Source organism: Poecilia reticulata, chromosome 20, assembly GCF_904066995.2.
Source record: "Poecilia reticulata chromosome 20, P_reticulata-male-v2, whole genome shotgun sequence".
Classification (NCBI taxonomy): Eukaryota; Metazoa; Chordata; class Actinopteri; order Cyprinodontiformes; family Poeciliidae; genus Poecilia; species Poecilia reticulata.
The window spans coordinates 19,328,426-19,355,080 of NC_088849.1; the positions used below are offsets into that span (position 1 = coordinate 19,328,426).

General features: G+C 40.7%; 1 protein-coding gene across 1 annotated transcript in view; it reads right to left on the reverse strand.

Annotated features, from left to right (window-relative positions):
• Positions 1-546: 546 nt before the first annotated feature.
• Positions 547-26,655, reverse strand: part of fam49bb (family with sequence similarity 49 member Bb) — a 42,387-nt gene continuing 16,278 nt past the window's right edge. Inside the window, exons 3-12 of the mRNA XM_008396649.3 lie at positions 17,067-17,149; positions 16,123-16,244; positions 14,403-14,508; positions 10,305-10,444; positions 8,322-8,399; positions 5,954-6,070; positions 4,394-4,473; positions 4,175-4,301; positions 3,238-3,308; positions 547-1,327 (exon numbers count right to left, since the gene is read on the reverse strand). Of these exons, the coding sequence (XP_008394871.1) occupies positions 1,264-1,327; positions 3,238-3,308; positions 4,175-4,301; positions 4,394-4,473; positions 5,954-6,070; positions 8,322-8,399; positions 10,305-10,444; positions 14,403-14,508; positions 16,123-16,244; positions 17,067-17,139 (978 nt within the window). The 5' untranslated portion in view covers positions 17,140-17,149 and the 3' untranslated portion in view covers positions 547-1,263. The remainder of the gene's footprint in view (positions 1,328-3,237; positions 3,309-4,174; positions 4,302-4,393; positions 4,474-5,953; positions 6,071-8,321; positions 8,400-10,304; positions 10,445-14,402; positions 14,509-16,122; positions 16,245-17,066; positions 17,150-26,655) is intronic.

Here is a 26,655-nt window from a genome sequence, read left to right on the forward strand (position 1 = left end):
ATTTTATGTTACATTTTAAAACATTTTCATCTCCAAAGTTCTACAAAACCAACTACAAGGTTGAAGTTTTTCTTGCAGAATTAGGACATTTTGAGTTTTTAAAAGGTTTTTTTGAATCTACAGTCAAGCTTTCAAAAATGGGTCTATTCAAAATTAATTTATGATTTAACAATTAGGATCTGGTTAGCTTGATGGCTTTCTTCAGCTTGTCTTTACTCAGATCACTTTTGTCTGATATTAAAGTTTGAGCATCAAAAAGGGTAAAACAAAATAAATTAATCATTTTTTTGCTGCATTATACCGAGATGTTTCTCGTTATAAAAGCTTTATGCTAAGCTAACCAACGCAGATTATTTCCTTTCAGTAAAAGCCGAGCTCATTTCTGAGAAAAACAACGGCTCGGGCTCAGGGGAACAGATCTGAATTTTTTTCTCGCAGACATTTTGTGGTCAAATGTGAGAATCCTTGACACTTTTCACATGAGGATTAAAAAAAGTGTAATAAAACATTTTCTCAGCTATCTGGCAATAAAAACTGATGGGACACTTTTTTTTGTAGAAAACAAGAGTTCTACCTTTAATGTCTCCAGCCACATCATATTGTACATTTACAGTACAGATGCCAGATTTCATTTCGATTCTGCACCCCTCACAGTTTAAAGTTTTCAACTGAAAAATACAACAGAACAATGAACAAAAAGACATATGCACAAATTAAAACTTATAAAAATATAAAAACAGTACTCTTAAATCTCATGTTGACAAGTACCATTTCAATAACATAACTGATAAAGCACAACAGAGCAAAATTGAACTGTTAGATTTTTTTTTTAAATAGAAGAAAAGACATTTTCATCATGCAGAAGTTGCAATTAAATAACCAATCAAACAAAATAATATATACTTCTCTATATATCTCTCTGAAATTTTCAAGTCAAAGCACTCCCATCCCTTATTCAGGGAAAAACAAGAAATGTTTAAAAACACCAGAGGGTCTGCAATGCGTTCACGAGCCGCCATCTTTGCGTGGCCTCGAGTCGAAAACATCGCATCTCGGCGTCATCTGTTTGGCACAGAAAGAGACGTCGCAATGGCAGTAGCATTTTGCATCATAAAAATGGGCGGAGCTGAGCTCATTCTCCAAGAATAACAACAACAAAAACAAAAGAATAAATGATAAAAACAAATTAAAAACATTCTGTGCAGCTAAATCCCTCAGGACAGTGAGTGGTGCTTCTCCCCAGCAGTGGTTGCAGCTCAGTTCCTACTGCAGCATGCTCTTGATAGTCTTGTTGGTTGATTCGTCATTCAGATGCTTTGTGGTGTACCTGGGGTCCAGAGGGGAACAAAAACAGAAGACATAGTTTCCAATTAATACTTGAATCGTCATGTAAGCCAAACTTTAGCAAGTCTGAAGCATTTCAGAGCCACAAAACCTGATAATTTTAAATTTAAAGATGCAAAAGTGAGTTCACTGTGATTTTATTTTTATTGTTTTAACAAAAATAAACTAAGCATGCAATAATTATGAAATCAACAAAGTGGTCTGATTGTTGAAGACATTGGATCCTTAAATCATACTGATGCAAAAAAATAGAGGCACAAAGTTTTCTAAATTTCCTTAATTAAAAAATATCTTGGTTTGTACTAATAATGTTCTATTTCAAGAATATTTTAAGCTATTGGTGAAATTTTCGAATTTGTTGGTGGAGCAAATTTGCATCATTCTTGGGCCATGCAAAACAATTCCAAGAGCCACAAATGGCTCCAGGACCACACTTTAGACACCCCTCAGTTAAATCATTAAAATGTTTTTTGTTTGTTTGTTTAACAAAAATGGCTAAAATCTGAAATATTAATGTACTAAATTGTACAACACATTGAGTTATCTAGATTTGATCTGTTTCAGTTTGCAGAGTGACATTGAAATTATTTACAGATTTGAATTCAAAATCTGCTTAAACATTTTTTTACTTTGTAACCAAAAATTTCCAGGGAGTTGGGATTTTCTGAGACTAAAATAAATGTGCATAAATGTGAAGTGGAAAGAAAAATATGGTTTGCAAAATTCTTGACAAATGTCTGAAAGATGAAACATGCATATTTATGAAGCCTCGTTTACTCTGACACGTCTAAATACAAAACATTTACACTCGCACATGAAAATGACTGAAAACAGATGCACAATTATACAACCGTACATCTTTGAAACGCATTAGTGGAGCCTCCTGCACAACCAACACGAATGCAGCAAGTGGTTTCTGGATGGTAAGTCAACAACAAAACTCTTGTCTTTTCCAGCAGTCATGGTGCAGCTGTAAAACCAGCTGACCAAATGGGTTGGATTTCCACTTAGGTTGCTAGGTAACAGGCTGGAGTTCTGATTGGGTTGCTCTCGCAACCCAATCAGAACTCCAGCAGCGTGACTCAACAATTGGTAAGGGCTCATTTTCTAGACATCAGAAAACATGAACTTATAGCTAAATTATTTTTTTTTTCCAAAGTGGTTGGGCTGTTTTTAGAAGCAGTTGAGAACCAAATGAAAGTACAAAAACATGCAAAAAGTGAATATCTAAAAAAAAATAAAAAATCAAAGAAGTCACATTCCTTTGACTGTTTTTGAGAATTTGTAGATAACATAAGTCATAACTTCTTTGCTTATTCACAGTGGTATTTACTTTAGCTCTTCGTTTAAGTCTCATTTAAATAAATATGCTCAGAGAATTAAAGCAGTGAACGTTTTAATCTGGGAAAAGCTTTTTAAAAAACACATTTGTGAGCAGGTGTCTTTTAAATAGTCAAAAACAATATACTTAAATGAAGGCTGTCATCATTTACATTCATATTTTGAAACAAATTACAGAGAGAGGATGAGTTTTAAGGTTCAGTAAAGTCACTGCAAGCGTAAATCCTGATGGTATCGTTTCTCCGTATTTTGTCATCCTGTCAGATCAGAGCTGCGATCGCAGACGTTAAATCTGCTTGTGCATGAAAACGACCGGAGGACAGGAAGTGGTGGCCGCCTCTGGCCCATCGCAGATGTGGGGCTGGCTCAGATTATGACCCTGTCTGTCTGAGAGGCGGCGACCCGGCCGGCCTTTGTTTGGACCGAGAGGGACGAGGTGTCGGATTTAATCTGGGTTTTTTTTCTGAGCTGGTATAATGAAGCTCACAGTGAGTCGGGGACAAGAAAATAATCCAGGGCATTCAAACGGAGATGCGACTCGCCGCAGCTCACCTGAGAGCGTTGAGAAGGCCTTCTACGCTGTTTGGAGGCTGATCTTTGAGGACTTTGATGCAGCCTTTCATCTGCAGAGAACAAACACATCATCTGGATTAAAACAAGATTAAATTGATATTTAATCTGCAGGAAATGTTCAGAAACAAAATTCTACCTATCGCAAGTTTTAGAGATGGAAGTGCTAAAGTTAACAAAGGAAGGGAGGAAAAGATTAAGGAATAAAAGAAGGAAGGGCACAAGAACAAGGAAGTGAAAAAGGAAGTAAGTACACAAGGAGAATGAAGGAAAGAAGGAAGGAAGGAAGAGAGGAAGAAAGAGGGGAATAAAGGAAAGAAGTACACAAGAAGGAGGAAGGAACAAAAGAAGAAAGCAAGGAAGGAAAAAAGGAATAAAGTAAACAAGAAAAAGAAAAGGAAGAGAGGAAGGAAGCAAGGAGAGAAGGAAGGACAGAAAGGGAAAGAAGAGAGGACAAAATGAAAAATGGTGAAAATGAAGGAACAGAAAAATGGAAGGATGAAGGAAAGAAAGAAGGAAGGAAGTATGGATACAAGAAGGAAAGGAACGATACAAGAAGGTAGGAAAAGACAGAAGGGAGGAAGAACACAAAAAAGGAAGGAAGGAAAGAAGGAAAAGAGGATTAAAGGCAAAAGAAATGAGTGATAGAGAAGACGAGAAAAGAAATGAATGAGGAAAGAAGGGAAAGAAAGAAAAGGGAAGGAAATGACCAAAAACATTAAAGGAAGGAAGAACCAAGGCTGAAAGCGAGGAAAGAAGGAATAGAGGAAGATAGGAAACAGTTGATAGGAAAGAAAATCAACTTCTCTCTATAATCTTTAATTCTTTCCTGGAAAAACTGAAATCATCTCTGGACTTTCCGAGCCTCTGAGTAAGAATCCTGTAAACAGCATCACAATCTGATTTTTTCTCAGCTTACATCGATTTTAGATGACTTGGCAAAAGCTCCAACAGGATGGACGTAGTCGTACAAGATGATGACTCCGACCATCACCCTGAGACAGAAGGACACCGTGTCCTCGCTGTTGAAACGGCTGCGGTACTCCCTGAAAGAGACGCACAGCGGGGATCACAAGCCTGAAGAAAAAAAAGAAACAAACCCGGAGCAGACGGGAAGCAGGTGGAGGGAATCACTCACGGCGTTTCCAACATGACTTTACACACACTCGCCATCGTGCTCAAGCAGTCCGTCGTGTTCTCGATGGGCAGGTTCTTGTTCTGCGGGAAGAAAAAAAGCAACATGGCGACGTTTCAATAACTTTTAAATATTTAGGACTTCCTCTCAGAGGAGTTTAGCTTCATGTCTCAAATATAAACACAGAACCTCAAACAGCTTTATCAGAAGTTAAGAGACATTTCTGACTTTTAAAGCTGATGTTTAATTCTCAGCCATAAATATTTCATAAATGTCCTCCAGGAGGAGGCGCAGGTCACTCTGGAGGGACTCACAAATGAAACTCTTTGAGAAACATGTTCCCCTCCTCGCCTGTGGAGGCGCTGCACCAAGAACCACTGAAGGAAACGACACAAAAACCTCTGAAGAAAACACTGAGTGCAACTTCCTTCTTCACAAAATGTTAAAAATGGAGTGGCATCAGATTTTAGATGTAGGATTTCTGTTTGGTAAAAGACCACAAGCCATTTCTCCTGCTAGCATTAGATTCTCGCCTTTGTTTTGTTTGTATTTACCCAGAATGCCCTGTGCTATAGTCCACTTCGGTCTCCGGTTCCCTTAACATTCACATCTGCATTCAAACTGCACCAGAGTTCACTACAACCAAGACCAAGGATTTTAGGTGGACCAGAATTTGTTTTTTTGGTCTGCATCAGAGTTTGTCTGCGCATTCACACCTCCCCAAACGAACTGGAGTTCATTTACACCCGTCCTGATTGGACCACTTTAAATCCAGTTCACTTGTCTAGAAAGTGTGGTTGTTTGGGGAGGTGTGAATGCATAACCGAACTCTGGCCCACCTTAAGTCTCATTTAAGGTGGAAGTGAATTCTGGTGTGGTTTGAATACATATGTGGATGCAAGCGGACCGGAGACCGCTCCAACAGCATGACGTGGACTATTGTGAAAGGCATTCTGGGTAAATACAATCTAGACAAACGGATGGGTCTAGCACTAGTGGGAGAAGTGGCTAGTGGTCTTTTCCCAAGGACAAAAAATGTTTACATTTTGTGTAGAAGGAAGTTGCACTCAGTGTCTTCTTCAGAGGTTTTTGCTTCAGTGGGTCTTGGTGCAGCGCCCCCACAGGCCAGGAGGGGAACAGGTTCTTCAATTAATTTGATTAGTTTGACTCAGTGTGAAAGTGTACTGCAGCAGCTGAAAATGTAATAAATGTTGCAATTTTGCTCCCAACTGGGCTATCAGGTATGAAAACACCCTAAGCTTCTCTGTTTAGGCTGCTGCCTCTGCGACTCCAGACTGAGCAGAAGATAACACATCGAAGCAATTTATTGGGGCAACTACTAAGCTATAAAAATGCTTCAATCTTAAACTGGCCTAAATAAAAATAATAAATTTTATAAACAATTGATGAATTTTTCTCACTTCTCCCAAGTCTTATTTGTATCCCACAGTACAGTAAAAGCATTCATACTCCTTAAATTTGCATAATTTCCCTTCCATTTCACAATTATGCTCTACTTTGTTTTGGTTTATCAGATAAAAGCTATAACTTCTGGCCTCTCACCTCTGATACAAACTTTGTTGTGCCGTCACTTAACGTCTTCAGCATGGGTGTGGCGTCAGCGTAGAACAGAGATATCCGATTGGCCAGTTCGTTGTTGACTTCATTCTCGCCTTCTGCCTGGAAATCGAACAAAATAAAGTCAGACTGAGTGAGGTTATTTAACCTGCAGACCTTTCATCTATTGTTCAGAACGTCTGACCTTCACATAAAATTCTTATGAGGACCTTTAGCTGACCCCAGAGATATAAAAGAACTGTTATCTGAGTAAAATTTGAATGAAAAATGTCAAAGTAATAAAACAAAAGGTGCTACTGAATGAGTAATCTAAAAGCCATCTCTTCCTGCTTTCACTGCATATTGGAAGATAGAGATAGAAACCATTAATATCTGGTTGTTCGAGCAGCTTCAGTGGAGTGTGCGTTTGTGCATATAAAGAGATATTTTATCACATGAAACTATGACAGGAAAATACTGATATGAACCGCTTCACCCCTTAGTTTCCCAGCTGCACAAAACACCTGGCAGATAACGGAGAACAAGGCGTCTCTTGAAGAGCCTGAGCTAAATTTGTCCGCATATTTAAAGCAAACAACAAGGGAACATTTCCTGCCGTCAAGAGAAACCCTGACAGGACGAGAATAAATCGCCCCAAACTTTCAAACCAATTCAGGTTTTAACGAATCCTGACGGATGTGTTCAAAGACCGCCCGAGCGGGACAGATGCGTTTCATCTCGGATGTCTGAATGATTCAGTTCTCTGAGCGGTGACTAAACCGGGGGACGGCAGCCGGGGCGTCGTTCAGCGCTGACAGGCTCCCAACGACGGCTTGTCTGGGCCCGTTTCCCCTAATGGCAAACTCAGGACCGAGGGGAAGAATGCCTCCGTCAAGACAGGTCACAACGGAGACCAGACTGTGAAATTTAAACTACCGGCTTAAACAAGCGGCAGACGAGGAGAGATCAGCTGGAGTTCAGCATGAAAGACACAAGACAGCGAATGGCTTTTTGAAGCTCGATAACAGCAGAAACCTTTAACTGGGCCGCTTTAACGGTCCATTAAAAACAATCGGGTGTTAAAACTTTTTAAACACCTTTTTGTGTTGTAGGGTTATATTTGGTCCTCTCTGAAGCCATCAGATCTGCAAGGGAACAAATCAATGGGACAGTACCGGAGCAGGAAAATCATCATTTCCTCCCATGTCAGGCATGAATGGAATAAACAAGCACCTGGATGCAACGCTCAGTACAGATGAGAACACAGAAATGGGGCTTTTCATGGCCGACATTAACCAGAGGGGTCAGTTATTTGACAAAAGAAGGCCAGACATGCTCCTACAAGCTGAAAACAACCAATTAATTGACTGAACAGCAACTCAGACAGTGAAAAATCATAATAATAAATAAATAATTTTTCCATTCAAATTAAATGATCCGAGTATCTTCAAAGAGTCGTTTTGGATGGTGATGCTTTGGCTAGGAAGGCTCTCCAGTAGCAGTCAATCTCGCAACTAATCTGAAAATGCCTCTGACTGAAGACTGATTTCATGCCAACAGCTCGACATCCTCAGCTGTTAGCAAGAAGCACTGCTAATCCACCTAATTTGCTTTTGCAGCTCCTCTTTAAGTCTCATCGTACATTTAGAAAGCCGGACCGGGAGATGTTGCCTCTTAATCGTCTTAACTTCAGTATTTTCATGTTCAGTTGTTTATTTTTTTTATTAAAATAGAATATACCTCAGTTCCTGTGGGTTTCTCTTGTAATCTTTGCTTTAACTGGAGTTTAATCATTTTCCTGAGATTAAAATATTTTCACTTCAATGAGGAAGAGATATGATCCTTCAGATTTTTCATAGCAGGTTTATTCATGAACATTAATATTGTTAAATGCATCCAACACGTGTCGCTATGATTTATCTACGTTAAAAATTTTTGAAATGTTTTTTAAATTGTCAGAAAGTCAACAAACACAAACAAAAAGACGTAAACTGTTTAAATTTGTAGTAAATAGGCTTGTCTGACCTAAATGGGTTAAATTAATGTAACTGTTTCACAAACAGCAGAGAAAGAAATAATGTCATTTGTTTGGAGTGTTTTTCTTTTCTCCTCCTGAATAGTTTGATCCCAAAGCTCTCTTAAGATCAACTTATGAGGGATATGTTTAATTTTTAACAAGCTAAGTGCTTTATCACATTCCCCAGTTTGTACCCAACTGTGTTTATGTGTCGTTTAGTGATGAAAACACAAATAAGAAAAAACCCATGTGGCCTGTTTTTGTAGGAATGACTGTAAATTTTGATCTGTAAAACCAAAAATCAAAAGTCGCCGCCTCCTCCTCCTCCGTCCAGCTCTTTAACGAAAGCGTCCTCACCGGAACGTTATTGATCCGCATTCGGCTCAGGGTTCTCCTGTAGTAGCTGAAGTCGTTCTGAATGGCAGGATTTGTCATCTGGAAGAGAGGAGAAACGGGGAACAATGAGACGGGTCTGCTGTGGGGCGGCGAGTTCAGGATCAAACCCGCCGCTGCGCTGTCATGACAGAACGTTTTAGCCAGCAAGGCAGAAATGCAGCTTTGGGCAGGAATGACATAAAAAGAACACGGATACAATTACAGCTTTATTTGCTGAACTGAATTTAAGTCGTCTGACACCGATTTGGCCCCTTGCATCCCCGTCCTCCCTCTCCTCCTGTCAGGAGATATTTGGCTTTTTTCCCTCATTTTAAAGGAATCAGCTGCACCGTTTCTGACAGGAGAGTAAAGCTAAAAAAAAGTCTCATTAAGTCGAGGCACAGCACAAATCTGTGACATTATTTACAGTCAGAGCTTCACACTTACTTTAAAATATGAAGCATCTTATTTTGACCTCCTGCAAAAACGAAGCTGTCCAATGAGAGAGCTTCTTACAAAACGGTACCACCAGTGAAAGCTCATTATGTGGGTAATTATCCTCATTCCTGCACGAGCCCGTCACTGTCAAAGCTGCACTTGCAGCATGTTAATCCTGCTACAATGGACTGGTACTTCGTCTTTGTCCACTGCTTCCACCAGCGGAGACAGTCTGCACTGCCAGGGCGGGGCTGCATGCCACTCAGACGCTCTAACTAGGTCAGAAGCCCGTGCACGGATGTGAAAGATTGATGAATGGGCCAGGCATGCCACCTTGCACCCCCCATCTTCATGTTTTATCTTGCCAGGCTGGGTGGTGGGTACTAATTGGGGTGTCGCCTCAGGGAGTCGGGGAGCCGTTTGCGTCTCGGAGTGAAGAGCAAACGAGTTCGGGATTACGTGGCGTTACAATGGGCATTTGAGCGACACCTACGCTTGATGTGTGAGACTTTGAACAGCGTTTCATTAGCACTCTGTGGCTGATTAGAGGCCAGATTTCTCACTTGATCGCTTACAGAAACACGACACACTCAGAAGCAAGAGCAGGATTAGGACAATTTCCAATCCTCAGTTTCCCAAAAGTCAATTTGTTTGTGTTGCAGCAGAATAAAGCAAACATTAGTGATGGGTGAAAGGTGAGCATTTCATCTTAGGCCTGGTCCACACGTATATCTGGGAAAACTAATACATTTTAAGCGTTTTGGCCTCAGTTTAATCAGAGTTTCTGCAGGTTTCACCAACTTTTTAGACTTTTTAAGACCATTAGGAATTAAATTTAAGATTTGTATCACAACAGAAAGATACAAAAGAAAATCACAGATGAATAAATCCTGTGGGTTGGCAACAGAAGTGAACTAATGGCATCCGGCAGACCAACGATGGACATTAAACAAAAAAGGTAGTTAGTTACTGGTAGCCTCAACCGCTTCAAGTTATGACTGCAAGTTTTACTAGAAGTTCCTCCAGAAATTAGAAAACTACAGAATATATAGGATTAAATCCTCAAACCAAAGAGGAAATCTGAGAAAACTCTGCATTTGTATCTGTGTATTTACATGAAAAAATAGAGATTTAGCGCATAAATAATGCACCAATGTAGCCTCATCGACATGTTTCCAGTCGACATCGTCTTGTGTTTTATTAAATTTATATTCCAATACACTTTTTAAAAGTATTTCAACTTCTCTTTCTGTCCACACAAATTAACCTGGTAGTTCCACGTTTAATTCCTAACATGAAGTTATAATCTGTTTAGCTGACACAGGTGTTGGCACTACACTGCCCCCTATGGGTTTGGCATGTTAAAAACAATGCTCAGTGGTGTAATTAATGAGGCTTACGTGGAGGCAAACATTTATGAAACCGATCCCGTGTGTAAAATTATATTTTTTAATGATGTGGCAGAAATATTTGTTTTATTCAGATCGTACTGAGTGTGTACAAAGTCATAGGCAGAAACGGTCGAACCTTCAGCTCGTCAAAGCGCAGGGTGAAGTGCAGGATCTCGGCGAACTGCTTCGCCAGCGCCTGTTCCCGCTCCAGGTGCTGGGTCGGGTCGCTGTACGTCTCGTTGGTCAGAGCACCCAGCAGGCTGTGCAACGCCGCTTCTGTCAGAGAAAAACACATTTAAAGACGTTTATTCTCACAAAAAACAACCAAGAGAAGGTTCTCAAACAAGCGGTGCAGCTGAACTTTGTACCTTTTTCCATTCGAGTGCAAAGCTAAAGACTAAAGAAGCTAAATATTAGAGCCGTCTATATTAATGCAATTAATCAAAAACGTTTTATTATTATAAAATGCAGATTAATCACATTGCCTATTTTGGTTACTTAGTTCAAAGAAAAACTAAAACTTTTGGATAAAAGGAAGGTAGTTTTTAGTTACTTATTGCAAACAACCAGCTAATGTTTAGCATTTATAAATTACGTTTGAAACAAATTTACTTCTTTTAAACATTCCTGGATTTGAAAAACTGAGATGGTCGGTTTAGGAAAGTTAAAAGTTTTTCTGACATTTTGTGAAAACGTGCATTAGTTATGATTAACCACAGCCCTAGAGTGTGTTTAATCTGAATAGTTATTTTTTTTTATTGATTTACAGAACTTCTAAATATGCAGACACAGAGCTCAAATGCGTGGCGGTTTGAGATATAAAAGAAAACTTATTTATAACACCTCTTTGTAATATGAAAATTACTAAATTATTCACGAAGAGGAAAACAGACACGCTTAACTCTGCAGAGAAGCGTCGCTCTCTAAGGGGACAAGTGGATGCAAACTGAAGCTGCTGCCAAAAAAATGAATCCCCACAGCAACAGATGTCCTCTCTGCAGGACATCTCCCCACATTGCTTAATTTACCCCCCAAAAACACAACCTAAAACTTCACAAATGCAAACATCATCCTAAATTTCACTCTCAAGACTCAAAGGGATAAAAGTTAAAGCAAGGAATGATCTCCTGTCGTCTTCGTTTGAGGTCAAGGAACAAGTGTCAGAGTGGATCGAGGTAAAGTTCCCGAAGCGTCAGCCGGCTGAAGCATCCTGATTCTGGGCCAGCGGTGAAATCGCCCAGAGGCAGGAAGACGGGGTGCAGGGCCTCTCCCGTTCAGATGCAGATGAGACATGGGACTAATTATCTTATTGGCATGGAAATAAGAAGGGAGGAGGGGATGGCATGATGTCATTCAAGCAGGATTACAGTCATTGTTTTGACTGTGCCATGCCTCGACATTACATACCCATGGTCAGATAATTAGGGAGGCATGAGGAGGGCCGGGCGGGAAATGAAAAACATATTAAGGGAGATTCAGCTGAGAACTTCCAAAAGGAGAGTAATATTATACAAACATGTCTTCTTCACATGAAGGGAACCCAGAGGGAATATTATTTATAGACGCAGACGGGGCCTTGAGTTCAGTCTCAAAGCTTCAACAGCGACGTAACCCAGGCACCGTTGTAGCAAATTCAATTTAAACTGATTTATTCCAAGTATATTTTACAGTTCGTTACGATCACCAATCACGATGCTCATGTCAACATGACCCAGATTCAGACACGGGTCTACTTAAGATAACGGGGGTAAGAGGACTTTCAGGAGACGGGCTGAGAGCTGGCAGGGCCGCGGCGGTGAACTGAGCGCGTCTGCCATCCGGTAATGACTACCATCTGCTTGGGACGGCGTTTGCAGCCGAGCGGCTGATTAAAAATGGCCAGAGTGGTGCAGTTTTTTTCCCTCCTCCCTCGTCTGCGTCCCAGTCAAAACAGAAGTTGGAGCGGAGCTGCTTTTAGTGCCGTCGGAAACGCGGCGCTCCAAAACGTCGGCGAGACGGGGGAGAGAGAGAGAGAGAGAGAGAGAGAGAGAGAGAGAGAGAGAGAGAGAGAGAGAGATGGGGGAGGGATGTCTGAGCTCATCAGGTCATAGCGGAGCAGGCGAGGAGGATCTGAGCATGTCTGATCTTTATTTTCAGATGTCAAAACTTTACAGGAAGGTAGATGCTGATATGACTGTTCTTCAAAAAAGAAGCACCACCTTCATTCACCAGAAACACAAAGTTATGAGATGACCATCACATGCCTGACAGGAGAGTCAAATTCATTTTCCTTTTGGGCCAAATCAAAATCATGAATTTTCCCACAGGAGCAGTTGTACCAGAATCTACTGATAAAACCCGTTAAGCTGTTAAAATATAAATAAGTTCTTAAAATTAAATAATAATGAACATCTTGTCCCTTCATGATTTCGTGATTGTCTTTGTGAATAAAAAAGTATTTGCGGTAGTGATTTGTAAATACTTGAACTTATGTATGATGGCAAATACAACTTTTTATTACTCACGGTATCATTATTATGGATTATAACTCGACTAAAAGCTAAGGCAGCTGTTTAGCAAAAGTAAGAAATACTGCCACCTGCAGATGGGAGTAAAATGTATGTTACATCAAAAGTTTTTTACTTTTTTTGTGAAAAATTTGCAATAAACTCACACTTATGCATTAGCACAAAAAAGTACAGATATTTCTTGATTTTGCTTGAATTTCCACAATAATTCACAAGAAAGCTTTTGGAACAAGATAGATAAAATTTGTATGTTTCCCAACAATTAAGTCAACAAAATGTAAGATTTTCACTTTCTGCACTGAAAACATCTCAAAACTGACTCCTGCTGCAGTTCTCCGATTATTCTGCATTTATTTTTGTTTAAAGATGCACTCATTTGTTTGAAAAGCAAAGCCGCCCATTACATAAGCGACTCTTCCGAACGGTCCGGCTCTGTAGTAGACTTTCATCTTCATGTGGATAAGTCAAGACGCCAGGCCGACACGGACCCTGAAGCCAGGAGCCAAGACAGTGAATTAGAGCAGCAGCCGACGCTGAGAGATGACCTACTTTGTTACATAACAGCCGCCGTCAGGCTGCCACCGCCCACTGCTCCCATTGAAAACCCCGCCGTCCCGGGGTTGATGCTACCGAGGCGTGACAGGCTCCGCCCCCCTCCTCACATAGAGGGTCAAAAGAAGACCATGGAGCAGAAAGCCAAACCCCCTCGACTCCTTGATTCTGTGCTAATTAAACACGCTGCAGCCCCCTCCCACACAAGAAACAAACTAATAAACAATGCAAATGCATGGAGGCTTATCAAAGCACACAGAGAAAAGAGGCTAGGGTAACGTCGCATGGATATAGGTAGACAAGTTCAGCTAATAATTTATGAAAATGGTGCAAAAAAAAAAAAAAGAGAAAAAACAAAGATAAAAAAAGTTCCAACCAAATCACAAACATCAGCAGGAGTTTAAAGGTGATCCATTAATGCTTCCTTGAACAGGTTAGGATTGGGCTACGAGCTAAACAAAACGGGCTCATTACATTTTTCGCACAAAATTATTCTTAAGATTTCAGTCTGGTCTGATATTTTGAGCTCCTTTCAGGATAAACTGTTTTAGGTCATCTTGTCACTTTAAATCCAAATAAGCCGGTGATGTGATGGCCACGCCCCCCCCCCAACTCAACATTTACACTCACACGTAAAAATGGCTGCAAACAAATGTACAATAACACAAACGTACATCTTTGAGAAGCAGAAGTGGAGCCTCCAGCACAACCAACAAGAACGCCGCAAGTGGTTTCTGAATGGTAAGTCCTCAACAAAACACTTGTCTTTTCCAGCAGCCATTGTATGGCGTATACGGCTGTAGAACCAGATGGTCAAACATGTTGGTTGCTGGGTGATGGGTAGAACATCGCTGGGGTTGCTAGGTAACAAACTGAGCTTCGTTAAGGTTGCTAGGTGAGGAGCAGTGTCTTCCGTTTTGTGCTACATTCAGAAGGTTTTTTCCTTCTGGGTAATTTTCCAGACACCAAAAAAACATGAACTTATTGTTAAAACACAACTGGGCAATTTTTTAAAAAAGCAGTTGAGACACAAATGGAAGTACAAAAATGCGCAAAATCTGAATTTTGCACAATATGTCTCCTTTGAGTGAAAATCCCAGAACACACCTGAGATTGCTTCAGGGTAAAACAGCGATATCATTGTTGCTCTCCTACCAGAAACAGAAGTTAGTTACCTAATCTCTGGGAGAACTCGTAGAACTTCTTCAGTTTTCCCACCAAGGGAACCACAGCTGCCCACGCCTGTTCCTGCAAGGCATCATCGCTTGGATTCTGGATCGCCTGCAGGGAAAAAAAACCCAATGATTTAAAGTTTTGTATGGCAATAGGTTTAAAAACATTTAAACCAAACAATCAAAAGCATGCAAATCAAATGTTTAGATTTTCAAAATGATCTAAATGAAAATGTTTCTGCTGTATAAGTTTACTGAAACATTGGGGGGAAGCAGACAAGTTTTGCTTTGTGCACTAGAAAGGAGTTTAGGTTTTGCATTTTCAAGTCTCTGCAGTCTTCAAAGAAAATCCCTGGACTAGGACATAGCTCTCGATTTCTCTATTTGTTTTGTAATGTAAAATATGCAACCGACTGTCAGGATAAACTATATTTAGAAACTTAAGTGTTCACTTCTTCCTACTCCTTTTCAAACATTAAAGTAGTGGTGAGCTCATCATTTTCTTCTTTTTAGTTCTTTTTAACTTGTTTTTGCTTGACCTACTAGTTACCTGTGCTTGTAAAACTAAAATAAATAAATAAAAGAATCTTATTTTTGTACATTACAAATATATTCATAAACCTTTAACTTTTTATTGAGCTGTTAGAAGCCGAAACTTTAAGGTATTTTATTGAGATTTTGTGTGAAACACCAAAACGAGGCAATGCAAACTACAAAGTGAAAGGAATATAATGGATCATTTGGAAAAATAACATCTGAAAAGTGTGGCGTACACTTGTATCCAACGCCAAGCGCAAGTAATTAGACTTGTATCACTTTCACTGTAATTACAGCTGCAGGGGCCTTTATTCGACTAGCAGCTTTGCACATATACAGACTGAAATTTATCCCAATTTGTCGTTGAAAAACAGCAAAAGTTAACCAGACTGGATGGAGAATTTCTAAAGATCACCAAAGATTATCAACTGGATTTAGGTCTGGACTTTGACTGGGCCAAAAAAAAAAAAAAAAAAAAAAACAGAATATGTGCATCTCTGTTTGAATGTTTAGGGTTGTTCTCCTGCTGAAAGGTTGAACCTCCAGTCCAGGATCAAATCATTTGCAGCAGTTACAAACATTTCATTTGTAAATACAAATGCAAAATGTATTTCACTGTGATTTTTTTTTTTTTACTTTACAAGCTCAACAATAAATGTAACACTTTAAGTTCTTTACTTAAAGAAACAAAGTGGTTTGAGGGTTGTAGAAAACAGATTAATTCATGCTTGATTCAAAATATAAAAAGGCTCTAGGATTTGTTAAAAGAGAAGAACATTTTAAGATTAATTATCTTAAACTATCCTCAGCTGGAACTTCTGAACTTTCTGTGTTGGTCAGACAAATATGTACCATTTGTAAATCATTCAAAGGGCCACAAGTGACCCGTGAACCACACTTTGGACATCCCTGATTAAAGCCTCTCACAGTTTTGCCCTGAATTTATCTCCAGCCATCCTCTCATCAACCATCATCTGCTTCTCCTAATATTGATAACTTTATTATAATGTGGTAAAAATGTCAATGAAACTAGCAACTTCTATAAATATTCAATAATTATTTACGTAAAACAATCTGAAAAGTTACGTATAAGTTAGTTTTGTAAGATATTTTCACTAGAAACTAGACCAGATATACTTGATGTGTTTTTGCAGTGTATTCAGGTGGATTACAGTAACAACTGCACCTCTCTGATTTCCTGCCCTGCTCCTTTATAGGCCTGCAGTTCGTCCAGGATCGCTTTGGCGTCCTTCAGCACCACATCCACCTGGTCCCACACCTCTCGCTCCGCTTCTGTGGGCTGCGCATCTGCAAAGAAACAACACAAGTTTCTGATTCATATTCACATCCTGACCCGTTATAAAGAATTTCAAAGAACATCAAATCATCAGCTATCATAGAAAGTTTAATAAACATTTCCCCAATTATGCAAATGAAAGTAAGCAGAAATAATCTCTTTTTGACACCGCCCATTTTCCAGGCTGAGCGGCAGAAAACGGAGGAAGATAAGATGAGACAAATGGACTCGTGTACACCCTGTGGCTCTGAATACAGAGCAGAATACTAACGCTTTCCATTGGATCCAAACACACACAACACTCTGAATCACCGGAGATGATCTCTTCACTGCTCATTAATTTCATTTGCAAACAAAGTCAGGATTAACATACAATCTAGCAGCTTTCCTCGACAGAGCTGCATCAAATCGTTTGCTGAAATGTAAAAAATGCGAAGTTCTTTTATTATAAAAACTGAGCTTTTCAAGGAAGGATTTTTCTCCCAAGGTATCACAGAGTCTCTCGGTTTGCCAAGTGTAGCGCAGGTTCAAGCTGTGTTCAGGGGCCTTAGGCTATGCAGCAGCTGAACTTCAGTGCTTTAGATTTGGGGGGTTGGGGGCTCCCATTGATATTCTGCACACACACTGCAGTGGAAAATAGCAGGTTGATGGAAAAGTGCAGCAGCTCTAGAGCCGAATCTTTTTGCTGCCAGGAGGAACTTGTGTAAGAGATAAATCGGTGTGGGAAAAAAAAAAAAAAAAAGACTCACAGAGTTAGGGGTTGATAATGTTATGGAAACACATTCATGTGATCGATATCTGCAGTGGGAGCAATTACTCGTAAAGAAACTCACTTTCAAAATCGAGGAAGAAATTGGGCTCCTGTTCCAGATCTGTGCATGTCAGAACTTTCAGTAGGTTCCCCATGTTATGATACCTGTTGAAGGAGAGAGAGAGAAATCAATGGAGGAATGCAGCAGTGAATGTGATGAGCAGGTGTCGATGCTCTGCTGCATCCCGTTCGCCTCATTCCGGCTCTGCTTCACCGCTCTGATGCCTGTATGAACTCAGCAGATCCCCAGATGTGCCCACCGCTCATAGGCACCCCGAGCTCCCCTTGGACCCCGGCCCGCTGTGTGTTTCCTGCACTCAACTTCTCACCAAGCAGATGTCAAACCAGTAAGCACCAAAAATAAAACAAAAGCAGAGTTTTTCTGCTTTGCTAAGCTTCTTCCCAGCATTTGAGAAGCATTTACGGGCAGCAGTATGCAAAAATCACCATCGTCCACAGGGATCAGACTTCTGATCCGAGTTCACACATGCAGCATGAAGCTTTTTACTCCACCAAATAATGTCCAATTAAACAGTTAAACTAGAAAGACTGTTGTATTTTAAAGATAGTCAAACCAACACCTCTTCATCTCTTGTGCAGTGAGTCTAATGTTTGACATCAAAATTTACACACAACACCCTGCAAATTTAGCAGAAAATATCAGAAATACTGAAACATTAAGCATCTGATACATCCATGATACTAAAGTTTATTTCCAAAGTTATATTTACTTACAAGAAAAGACTTCAGTGCAAAACTGAAACTTTTCCAGACTCAAATTCCCAAGATTTTTCTGAACGTTTTTGCAACCTTAATAGCATTTTTTGTACAAAATATTTGCCTTTTAAAATTCCACAAAACAACAAACCAATTAAATTTACTTTCAGATTTATGGTGTGTGAGCTGCATCCATTTCCGTTTTATTCTACATGATTATCTAAAGCAAAGTTTAAATAATCATCTTTATGGATTATCTGTTTCTAAGGTCATCATACTGTCATGATTTTATGTTTGGTGGCAAGAACATTGCTACATTTTCTCATACTTGGGAGAAAATTCTGGCTCTGCAGATTTAAAAAACACCAACATTCAATATGTGAAAACCAATGGGGCCTCAACCATCACTTTTTATTAAGGCAAAACTTGTTACAGAAATGTTTGATATTAAAGCAATTAGATAATGCTACAGATATTTAAAGTTTTTACTTTACTACTGAAACTGTGTGAGTGTTTTTAGACAAAATGGTGCCATAAAATCTCATTTCATCCGATGCTGAATACAGGACTTAATGCACAAAGACTGAGTGCTGAAGTAAGTTCACATAAATCGACATACACAAACCCATTCAATAAATTAGAATATTATTTCAGTAGCTCAATTCACTAAGTGAAGCACATTATGTAGATTAATTCCAGACTGAGCCTTTTATTCCTGTTAATTAAGATGATTTTCCTCTTGCAGCTAATGAACACACGACATTTAGGATTCAATAAAACCAAACCAAAACAAAGAAAAGTTGAATGTGGGCTTAATAAAAGTAATGCTCAACACCAGTTATTTTCAAAAGGCACTTTTCATCTGACAAGCAAACCTCATTGGAATGAGTGTAACTCTGCTATAAAGCATGTTGTGCTCTTTTCTGTCAGACCTGGTCGGTGCTGAACTGAAAAGGACCTTTAAGGAACAAGAATAAAGGAAAACTCGACTTCCACAGCTTTAGCAGACAGTCTGCGTCTACTTTTCTCCTACAGTCCACCCACACACGCTGTATACGGTTTATGTAATCCACAATGTATGTCTCAACCGAAGTTGTGCAACCTGAAGTGACAGGCTCGTGCTGCTCTCTGCTATGTTGATCCACTGGCTCCTACAGAGAAGGAAGTTGATGTTTCTCACAGGCAAAGGTCAACAGATGTGTGACAAGCCAGGAGTGGGGAAGAGTTTGTTTGGAGAAACGACATCCGGCTCCACCGCCGGCGACAGATTTAACCCCTGCTGACAGGGCGGAGACAGGCAGGATGCACTCAGCGATGGGTTGGGACGGCGGGTCTCACCTGAGATGAGTGGCAGGTAAAAAGCCAAAGTGACTGACTGAGGACGAGATCCTCCCACTGCAGGTAATCCTGAACGACAGGGAGGTGCTGCGACAGAGCAAGGTACGCACTCAGCAGTCAGCAGCAGAGGGGTGAGACGAGGTGGCTTTAAAATGCATGAGATGCGTAGAGCAGGAGCGGGGAAGGGCGGGGTGCGTGGATTCTTCCATCCTAAATCATGGCAGTAGGTCGTGCTTTTTGTTTTCACTTTCAAAGTCAGGAAAAATAGCAAACAAAGAAATTTAACGTGGTGACACCTGAGCTCAAGTATTCTCCATTCTTAGGGCGTTTTCACACCAGATCGTCCGGTAGACTCGGCTTGATTCAGGATCAACATTTGTTACATCTGGTGTGGTTCGCTTTCACACTGCACTGTGTCATAGAAACCAAATCTTTAGAAAAACCTGTTCCCCTCCTCGCCTGTGGTGGTGATGAACCAAGAACCACTGAAGGAAACGACATAAAAACCTCACAAAATGTGAGCGGCGTCAGATTTTAGTTGTTGTAAAGTTTCTCTTTTGTCTTTGGCAAAAGATTTATTTGGCAAATGAAATCAAATGGAATAAAAATGGTAAAAATCATAATTATGACATTATAATAATGTTTTTCAGCAGCCATTGTACAGCTCATAAAGTGGTGAAACCAGCTGACCAAACTTGCTGGAGTTCGTCTTGGGTTGCCAAGTAGTGGTGACTGAACAATCAGGAGGTTTTTGAAGGGGCTTATTTTCCAGACACCTAAAAACATTTAAAAAAATTATTGAATGTTTTTAGAAGCAACTGAGACCAAAATGGAATCACAAAAATGTGCAAAATTTGAATTTTACATATCAAATCCTCTTCAACTCCAGATTTTTTTCAAAACACAATTCAAGTACTAATAAGTATTTTGTAGTTTAATAAATACTTTGGGAGCCATTTTATCTTCCTCTACATCAACACGTTACTTAGACTGCTTCCTCCTCAAAATTTTGAGACCACCTGCAGAGACCCACCTGCCCCGTCTGTCCCCGTCCCGTTTACCTTCCACTAATGTGACCTGAATGTCTGACTGTGCCGTCACGCCGGCACCTCACCGGCTGTCAGAAAGCAGCACCTGATGCAGCCTCAGAAGAGAGCTGTCACAGACCTCGCCCTACGCAGTGATGCCATCCTTCCTCTGGTGCTCTGCTGCCACCTCTCTGCCGCTGCCGGCTGACTGGAGCTCAGACTCGAGTCGCTCTGCCAGCCGGCTGCGGCGGGGGGGGGCACCGCCAGCCTGGTAGCACCCGGCTCCGCCGCTCCCCTGCGCCATTTGAAATTAGGTCATTTAAGGACAGGGATTTGAGTTGCTGTTTTTCTGAGTCTAAAAGAGAATCTTCAGACTAAACTGGGACATTTCACAGTCTTTCATTCTCAAAAATGATTCTCTGGTTGAATTTTAAGTTACATAAGTAAAGACTAATAAACGACTTTGCAGTTTATGCAAACTTTATGATGAAAGAAACAAGACTGAAACGATTAATTGGATTATTCATGATTAATCGATTATTGAAACAATCCAATTTAGGAGTTGATCAAACATTAACTGGAGGGTAGAAATTTTAAAAATGTCAATTTGATGAAAGAACAAACTCAGAGAAGTAATTAAACCAAAACTGTACAGAAGATATATAATTTTTTCAACTGAAATATTAATAAAAGAAAACTTTATAATGCATGTTCTACCCTGAACTCAAGTAGTAAAGTTTTAGCTTCACCCAGTTCAAATTCTGCACTTTTTGGCATCAAGTTATGAATTAGTTAATCCAAAAAAATTAGCCGTAGAGTATTTTTCCTGGCTGCAGATGCCTTGTTTTGCTACTAATGGCTAAGGAATCGTATGTTATTGCATTTTAGGCAATAAAATGTTTATTTCCTGAAATAAAAAAAGAGAACGCATTTGTTTATTTGAATGTTTTAATGTATTTCTCTAATCAACAACCAGTCTATTTCTGACAATTAATCCAAACTAAGTTGCTTTTTTTGGGGGGGAATAAATCAAGGGGCGCCCTCCCTCAGCATCCCAGGGACACGGCGCCCGGCGACAGCCTTGTTGTTGTTTTGAACCCCCCCACTGTGCATCGCGTGCTCGCAGAGAGCGAGGGCGGCCAGGAGCAGAATGAGACGAGCCGGAGCCCGCGCAGCCCTCCTATTGGACGGAGCCGATCTACCCGACAGCTCGCTGTATCCATGGAGTCAAAAAAAAATTGGAGCCATTGAAAAACACGGCAGCAGCCAATCGGCAGCGAGCAGCGGGGTGAGGAGTGAGTACAGTAGTAGTAGGAAGTCGGAGCACAGGAATACATTAATACAGATGAGGTAATGTGCCAAAAAAAAAAAAAAAAAAACGGAGGAGGGGGGATTAAGTCAGGAATATTTAATTCCAGAGGTGATTTAATGTGAGCGGATTTTTCTGTGCAGCTCAGCAAAAGTCTGATTTTAATAATAAAAAAGTAGTAAAGCAACTCACCCAGTAATAATATCAGCTACTAAATAAATACATTTAGTATGTGGAGTTGCTCCGTGCCACGCCCATGCAGCAGTCTGACCCCTACATGGCACTAATTTTAAACGTCTTCCCCTTCCCAGACTGCACCCAACCCCCCCCACCCATCATCCCTTAGCAGCAGCTGACACCGAGCACTGCGGCAGGCTGTCTGAATCCAGCCAGGGATACTGCTGACATTCCACTACTCAGCTGCAGCATGAGGATACACGTGCCCTGCTGCCTTACTATGGAGGAGGGGGAAAGAAAAACCACAACAACGCCCTCCCTTCTTCCAGTCAGAGCGAGCCTGGGGCGTCACGCGGGAGCCGCCGTGGACCGGCGGAGGGAATCGGTTTTAGTGTAGGAAGAACTCCACTGCTGCTGCTGCTTGAATGAATGAATTATTTAACCCTGATGCAGGTGAAGTGAGGTGAAGATGCAAGGGAGAAATATATATATTTTTTTAAATGGGTGGGCGGGGGAGGGGTTCGAGGGGCGTTGCACTGCGGCAGAGGCGGGGCGGCTTTAAACTTGACCTAGATTCCCCGGGTGACACGCCACATCGCATTAGTCCAGTCGGCCGGACCCCGGACCCGCTGGAGCTCGCCGTTCTGACGCTGCCCTGATTCGACAGGCAGAAAATGGAGGAGCACTTCCTGAACAGAGCCAACACCCCCAACAGACCCCCACCGGACACCGTTTCTCCTCACCCCTTCCCCAGCTGACCAAACATGGCTCCGAGGGCAAAAGGAGAGGCAGCAGAGCGGGTTTAGGAGGGGGTCTCTGTTTGTTTATGTAGGTTGATTTCTTCATGGCCACGCCTCTGCACTCCCGTAAACAAACTGAAGAGTCCCCACATATTTATCACTGCAGAAATTCATGCTTTTCCCGAATAAAAGGACTTTATTAATAAACCTTTAAATATGGAACCAAAATTTAGATGGTAAAGAAGGAATAATGAATAAAAGTGTGATAGTTCAATAAAAGATTTTAACAACAATGATCTCCAAAGGGCAACAATGAACCACAGAACAAACAAAAAACAACAATAAAAACACTGAACTGAAAGAATCTGTAAAATAAATGGGAATAAAAACAGTCAAAATAAAAGTGCAACTGATTTTAAATTCACAGAGCTACATGACGCGGCATGTTAAAGATAAATATATTAGTTATTAATTAGTACATGAAGCATTTAAATGTAAATAATCTGAAGTCTGGAACAATGGAGAATATTTAATGGATGGATGAACAAATTGATGGATGAACAGATTGATGGATGGACGGTTGGATGAACAGATTGATGGATGAACAAGTGGATGGATGGACGTTGGATGAACAGATGGACTGTTGGATGAAAAGATGGACAGATGGATGAAAAGATGGACGGACAGATGGACGGACACATGGACTGTTGGATGAACAGATGGACGGTTGGATGAACAGATGGATGGATAATTTAGAAACTGTTAAAATGGACGGATATAATAGTATTTTTTCAACTCTGTGTTTTAATCCAGATTATAATTCCTTGAATGAAACTCTGGATTTTTCCGTGTCTGAACCCCGAAGCGCTCGGCTCTCACTCTTCCACTCAGAAAGCTCCCCGCAGACCTGAGCGGCATCAACTAATCTGGAGGTGACATCCGGCGTCAGCTGTGTCATCTTACTCTGATGACTCCACTGGCGGCTAAAAATATCCCTCCAGCGCCACATCACCGCCGCCGCCGTGAACCGAGTCACAGGAAAGAGTAAATGAGCACAAGAACCCGGGTGAGGCGGATCAGAGGGGAGGATGAAAGCCGGAGCGCCTCATCTTCAGCTTCTGCTCTCGCCTGTTCCCTTTTTTATGGGACGGCACCTGATGAAAGATGGAAACCATGGAAACAGGCGAATACACAAGTCTGCGAAAGCGCCGGCTCTATTGAAACTGAGCTCAATGAGAGAGGCTCTTAGCGCCTCTCCAACACTTTACCGCGTTAAAAAAAACACGCAGGAAGCTGCTGACAGCCTGGATGGTTAAAACTCAGATCAATGGATTCACAGAACACTACGAGCTTCTGCAATCAGACAAATTAAATATCTTGTTCTGTGTTGACTGCTGTGGTGATTCCATAAAGTTTCCTGCTCCTCTAGTCGAGCGTCTGGTTCCAGACGAAGCCCCTCCTCGCCCTGTCCTTGAGAGTCCTCTGACTCCTTTCTGGGAAGTCATTAAGGAAGGCGCATCGACTCACTGAGGCCCTCCTGAGCGGAGCGTCCCTCAGGGCGGCTGCCTCCTCAACCCATTCACACACACATCTCCCATTCTTCTGCACAAACAGCCCCGAGCCGTCGTTACTCGACTGACCTTCTGACTGTGAATCACCAACATCACAGAACCTCTGCACCGCAACCCGAATCAGAATTATACGAAGTTTATGATTAAATCTCAGGGATAATTAATGAAGATCATGTTGGATGTTTGTTTTTTACTTTAGTTTTTACTCAAGCAGGATTTTGGGTGGGGCACGGAGACGGTTTTGAAGTGATGGAGAGCGTCAGATTGAGATGTCACTGCATTTAAATTGGACACTGGCGCCATCTGGAGGATGGGAACTGCAAAGACAGGAACCACTCCCAAACACAAACCCAGATCATGGCGACTTCATGGACCTTTTCCTAAATACCCAATAACAAATAAAGACAAAATTAAAATTAAAAACTTATAACAAAGTTACCTTTTCACATCGAAATTTTATACTTATCCAGGAGAAATTTCCAGAACTCCACGTATTTTTTTCTGGCACATACAATGTCTACCAGGCTGCAACAAACAATTATTTTAGTTATTGATTTTTCTGACGATCAATTGGATAAAAAAAAAAACTGGCATATTCAGCAGGTTTTTTATCTAAGCACTTTTTACACAATATTAGAAAAACATAAATAATTCAGTTCCTTCTGTGAATAAGTAAATAAACATTTTCTTGACTTAGATGGAATAAAAATATTTCTAACATGTGAAAAGCTGAGCCCTTTCTGGTCGACTCAACATGAACACAGCGTAGGGCTAATCTGTTGATTATCTTTTGGATTAACAGATTAATAATTGAATAGCAAAAGGTGATTAATAGGATTTTTTGTTTTTGCAGAATTATAACAGGGTGAGGGTAAAACAACGCCACTTACATATTTAAAGACTTATTATTTTAAATGCAAAATGTATATTTTGTACAGTTTTGATTAATCCTCTGAGTATGTTCTTTCTGCAGTTTTTTTTAAACTCTAGCTACAGAATAAACGATTACTAAATTAATTGACAATTATTTCAATAACAAATTAATTGTTTCCTCCCTAAACACCAAAGTTTATAAGAAATTATTGGCTTTATATATGTAGCCTAAGTGGGAAAAGGTGACTGAGGAAACCAAGATTGAGGAAAGGCAGGAATCAAATAGGATTATTGGGATTAGGGCTGCTTGATATCAGGAAAACATGCAATAAAATTGGTGAATTTAGTAACAATTTGACTTGTTGATATACAAGCAAATAACTAAACATTTTTACCGTCTTCCTGCTTTGGTTTTACAGCAACCAGATGATAATGAGTTGTTTATCCAGCCACAGAAATCAAAACATTCATTATTTCCATTTCGACAACAAAGTTTCTTTGTCGCATGTTTTGATTCGGCACTGAAATAAATTTATCAGAAATAAATCTCTAATAAATTCTATCATTATTGTGGTATTGAGCCAATAGAAATATTTTTTGTAATTCTAACTGACCTGAAACAAGAGAAGATTGGTCCAATTTAACTTTAGATAGTGGGGAAAAAAAGTATTTTTATTTGGCGTATGCACGAATTTTGTGATATTTGTCTAAAGAAAGAAAATATTTTTGTATAGCAACCCTGTTCTGACCTTTTACTAACACACATGCTGCATATTAAAATTTAACACGTTTTTGACCTTTTTTGGAGGGTATTTCAGCCTCTAACTGTGTTCCTGCTGTAGGAATGACTGGCAGCCAGCGAGCTCCTTCCAGAAACCTGGACAGGAAGTTACACTGTGTCAATCCCCCAGTGGCATAAATAATTGATTAGCGAGGAGACGCTAGGAGCTTTTAGCTGACATAACAAGCCACTCTACATATTACATGCACTCAGACGTATCGTCTCAGATTACAGTGTGGAGCCCATCTGCTGAGTCAAGATCTGCAACGTTTTATTATGTTTTAATGACTACATTTTCTCGTTTTCATATCTCCCATCCTATTTTTTTTTAACACCGTCAATGACTAGGCCAGAATTATTTGAAAATAAAAATCTTTTTTCTCAGAAAAAGCAGTGCAGGTTTTCACCAGCTGGGGGCAGTGTTGACCCAGATACACAGACGAAGAAAAGAGTCACCTCCACACCGTCCACGCCTCCCCTTTGGCTTACAAACCTAATCCAGCCTGCATCTATTCACACAGGCTGCTGCTTTAACTAAGCTCCATCCTCCATGCATAATGCACCATCTATCTGCTTCGTGTGTACCGCCACAGGGTCGCGCTCTGTCAAACAGCTCTCCATTCATCCGGGCCGTTTCAGTGAATGGGTCTGAGCTCGTCATTAGCCTATAAAGCCACGGACACGCACCACGCCACGTCACACACGGGCGAACACTGACTGAGTGTGTCAGCCGAGCAGCACCTGAGGCGTCGCTGTCAGAACGCTGCAGCATTCCAGGAGTCGGCATTGGCCAATCAGATGGCGGCTGTGTGTCATGGTAACAATTTCCAAGGAGACAAAGAGGGAAAATACAACAAGGATGGGGAGACATGCAAACAGAGACATGACAGGATGGGTTTGGACAGAGTTCCTACACAGGCTGGGAAACTATTTAAGTATTTTCCTGCTCTTTCACTTTGTCTGTCTGTCCATCCATCCATCCATCCATCCATCCATCCATCCATCCATCCATCCATCCATCCTGTCTGGGTACCTGTTCACAAATTCATTCAACCTCCAGTCAGTCAGTCAGTCCAC